Here is a 3,455-nt window from a genome sequence, read left to right on the forward strand (position 1 = left end):
CGCCGTTTAGGAACCCTAGCTGTGGCTGGGAAACACAGTAATTTCTGGGAGATCTCCAGGCCCCACAGGAAGACTGACAACTGCAGTGACCATTTAAGGGAAGATTTGGATATGTATTTTGGCAACTCCAGTGATCATTTAAGCAAAAATTGGGATATGTATTTTACCTCAGGACACATTCAATTACTCCCAATAGTAACAGCAAACTGTTTAGAATGTTAGAGGCAAAGGCCATTCAGGCCACATATGCAAATGACCTCTGTGTTCTGACTGGCTATTGGGGGGCGAGGAACAGCAAACTGTTTAGAATATTGGAGGCAAGACTCAGGCAACGCAGCCAGTGGATAGGGACAACTTCCGAGTGACAGATCAGGGAGCCAACTGATTTGGGAGGGTGTGGAATGTTCAGGAGACTCCATGACCAAAACAGAATTATTATATAGAGAGATTCTTTCTTTACCTCATTTGAACCCTGACTTTCTCCTCAATAGGAACCCAAAGCAACTCACATCCTTTCCCTCTCCTCTGTTTTATCCTCACAACAACAAGGTTAGGTTGAGGTTAAGTAGCAGGTCCAAGGTCATGATGCTTTGTTTGTACCTGTTATTTAGCAAATGTCCTTTACCCATAAATGATGAAATGGAAGATGAGAGAGGGACCAGTTACTGTCTCTGAGCCTAACTTACCTTCACAGGATTGTTGTGAGGATAAAATAGAGGAGGGGAGGGACGGACTCCCTGAGTTCCTTGGCGGAAGATTATTTTTAAAATATATGTAATAATATAATAGCAATGTACTAAAGGAAGCCTGATATTTACTAGCACATACCTGTATTTTCTGTTATTTCCTGCTGGGCCTCTAAAAATGCAATCCTAAACAGAGTTATGAGCTTCAATGGACGTAGAAGGGCCTAACTCTGTTTAGGATTATACTATGAAAATCTTTCCAGGAAATGTCTATACGAACCTCTCACAAACACAGTCATAAGAGAAACAAAGCCTTCTACAACCTGAGTAACCGTGTTGGCATTTGTATACTTACTGAAGTTGTGTGCGATTTTTTGGTTAAGCATAATGTGTTGTGTCACCAAGGGTCCTTTGCTATGAAATCCCGGCAGGTCCTGAATGCGAAACTGCTCATAAAGTCTTGTCACATCTATATTTCTCTTGTCATCATGATGGAATGTCCATAGTGACTTCTGAATCTGAAAATATAAATGGAACATGCATATATGCATATATAAATGTTATTACAGTCTTGGGAATCAATCACTATTGTATGCACACACACACACATATCTGTATAAATAGCTTCTTCATAGTTCATGGTTTCCATGGGTGTGGTTTGCTTTCATAGTATGTTTCTTGGTCTTGGGTCACCCGATGACATATGATGGGAAAAAGCTATAACTTACTGTATGGATAGTCCATTGGGGGTTTAAATTCCCCCCAAAATAAGACTCCTTGGAGCCTGTTATGGTAGGAGCCACTGGATGGCTTCACATCACCTGACTTGCATCATTCACTTTGGCCTGGCTTTTCAACAGCAGCTACTCTATGAAAGCCAGTATGGTTTAGCAGTTAGAGCTCCAGAGTAGGGTCTGGAAGATCCAGGTTCAAATCCCCATCTTGCTGTGGAAGCTCACTGGGTGTTGCTAGGCCAGTCACATACTTTTGCTTGATTGTTGTGAGGGCAAAAAGAAGGAGAGGAGAATAGTGTAAGCTGCTTTGGTCCCCACTGTGGAGAAAGGGAGGTTATAAGTGAAATAAGTAAATAATAAATCTAGCTGAAGATAGTATAGAAATATTGCTTCTATATTCACATGCCTTCTCCTGCAATGTCTTTTGATAACATGCTGTGTCTTGTTTCCTGTTGCAAGCCACATGGTGAGGCCAAATGACCTCAATAGCCATGCCATGAACCCACATTCTTTCACACGCCAGACCTCATGGCTACACTTTCTGGCCTACTTGCAACCAGTCACGTACACAATGAAGTAGCTGGCGTTTGGGTCAGATGACTGCAGGCGGGGTCCCAAACCTATAGCCTATCCCCACATGCAGCTATGACAACCAACAATTGGGCACACCCATGCCCACTCGCAATTGGCTTATGGCCACAGCTAATTTGTGACTGGAATTGGAGTATAATTGTTTGGTCCCTATGGGAATGAGCTCTCTTGCTCAGCTCTCCCTTCCTCCTCTTGTCATTGTCTGTTTTATTGCACCTGAAATGCTGTCTCTTGGAAAACAAAGACCTGCTTTGTGACTTGGAGCACATGGGTTTACAAAAATGGGATTTCCCTTCAAAATCCCTTGGACTATTCTGGACTGTGGATGTTCCTGATGTGGTAACTATGTATCTTCAATGTGTAGTTAAGGCAAATTGCCCTAGCCTTTGTTATTTTTTAATCTCCTAGTCTGTTTGCTGTGCTCTGTACTGAATAAAGATCCTTCTTATTGCTAATTTGTCTTTGATGTTTTAACTTGGATTCCAAGTCTAAGTCTTGTGCCTAACCCTGACCACATGCGCTACCATTGGAGGGTAAAAAGTGTGCATCTCTGGATTGAGTTGCTAATGTGTTCTATTCCAGATGCCAACTAAGGGTTTGGAATCTCTCCCTTAGGAAAAGCAGGGACTATTGAAAAGAGATTCTGGTGGCATATTGTTCTGAAAACCAGAGAGGATATAGACCATCTCGTGGTTTGTTTTTTAATGTACTGAAAAGTACAGGATTCCCTCTCATCCCTGGACTGGACTGGGTGGGCTAATCTCTGTACAGGGAGGCAGATAGAAGGTAGGTGAACAGCTGAGAAGGAGGCAGGGAAAGGTGAGAGGACACAGTTGTTGTCAGGGGGAGAGAAAGAGAAAATAGTGCAGGAAGGGTACAGGGGAAAGTGATAGGCTTACTAGTCCCCAGCTGGCCAGCAGGGGAAACCCCACCCCGACAGACGTCCCTGCACAACATCAGCAATGAGATGATGTCACTTCCAGAAGTGACGTCATCGTGTCAGCAATGTCGGGAGTGATGCTCTACTTTTTTGGCAAAATTCTATGGTTTGTAGCCATTTTTACCAGAGAGTTTTGCCCCCAAAGTAGAGCATTGCCCTGACATCACTGACACAATGACGTCACTTCGGGAAGTGATGTCATTATGATGCCAATGTCCCTGCCTGCCCCTGGAATGCCTCCCAATTTCCCCCACTAGCATGAGGTAGGCACCTGGCAACCCTAAAAAGTAAGGTACCACACCCACAAGTCCTTGAGGCTTCCCTGCCATGGAAGTGGGCCTGGCCCAGTGCCTGGCACTACACAACTAAGCTACAGTTTTCCTTGATAGAGGCTGTGGGGGCAGACCTGAAGACAGAGGGACAGATAAAGGTAGGTTGGCTGGTGGGTGGGCAGAAGAGAAGGAAGCAGAAGAAGAGAAAAGACTATAGGGCCTTTCAGGGAAG

The 3,455-nt window shown here is 44.1% G+C and overlaps 1 protein-coding gene across 1 annotated transcript in view; it reads right to left on the minus strand.

Moving 5' to 3' along the window:
- The window catches only part of LOC107113813, a 39,940-nt gene that overhangs the window by 8,872 nt on the left and 27,613 nt on the right, over positions 1 to 3,455 (minus strand). Inside the window, exon 5 of the mRNA XM_015415188.1 lies at positions 1,042 to 1,204. Within this exon, the coding sequence (XP_015270674.1) occupies positions 1,042 to 1,204 (163 nt within the window). The remainder of the gene's footprint in view (positions 1 to 1,041; positions 1,205 to 3,455) is intronic.

This window comes from Gekko japonicus, unplaced genomic scaffold (assembly GCF_001447785.1).
Source record: "Gekko japonicus isolate JY-2015 unplaced genomic scaffold, Gekko_japonicus_V1.1 scaffold1861, whole genome shotgun sequence".
NCBI lineage: Eukaryota > Metazoa > Chordata > Lepidosauria > Squamata > Gekkonidae > Gekko > Gekko japonicus.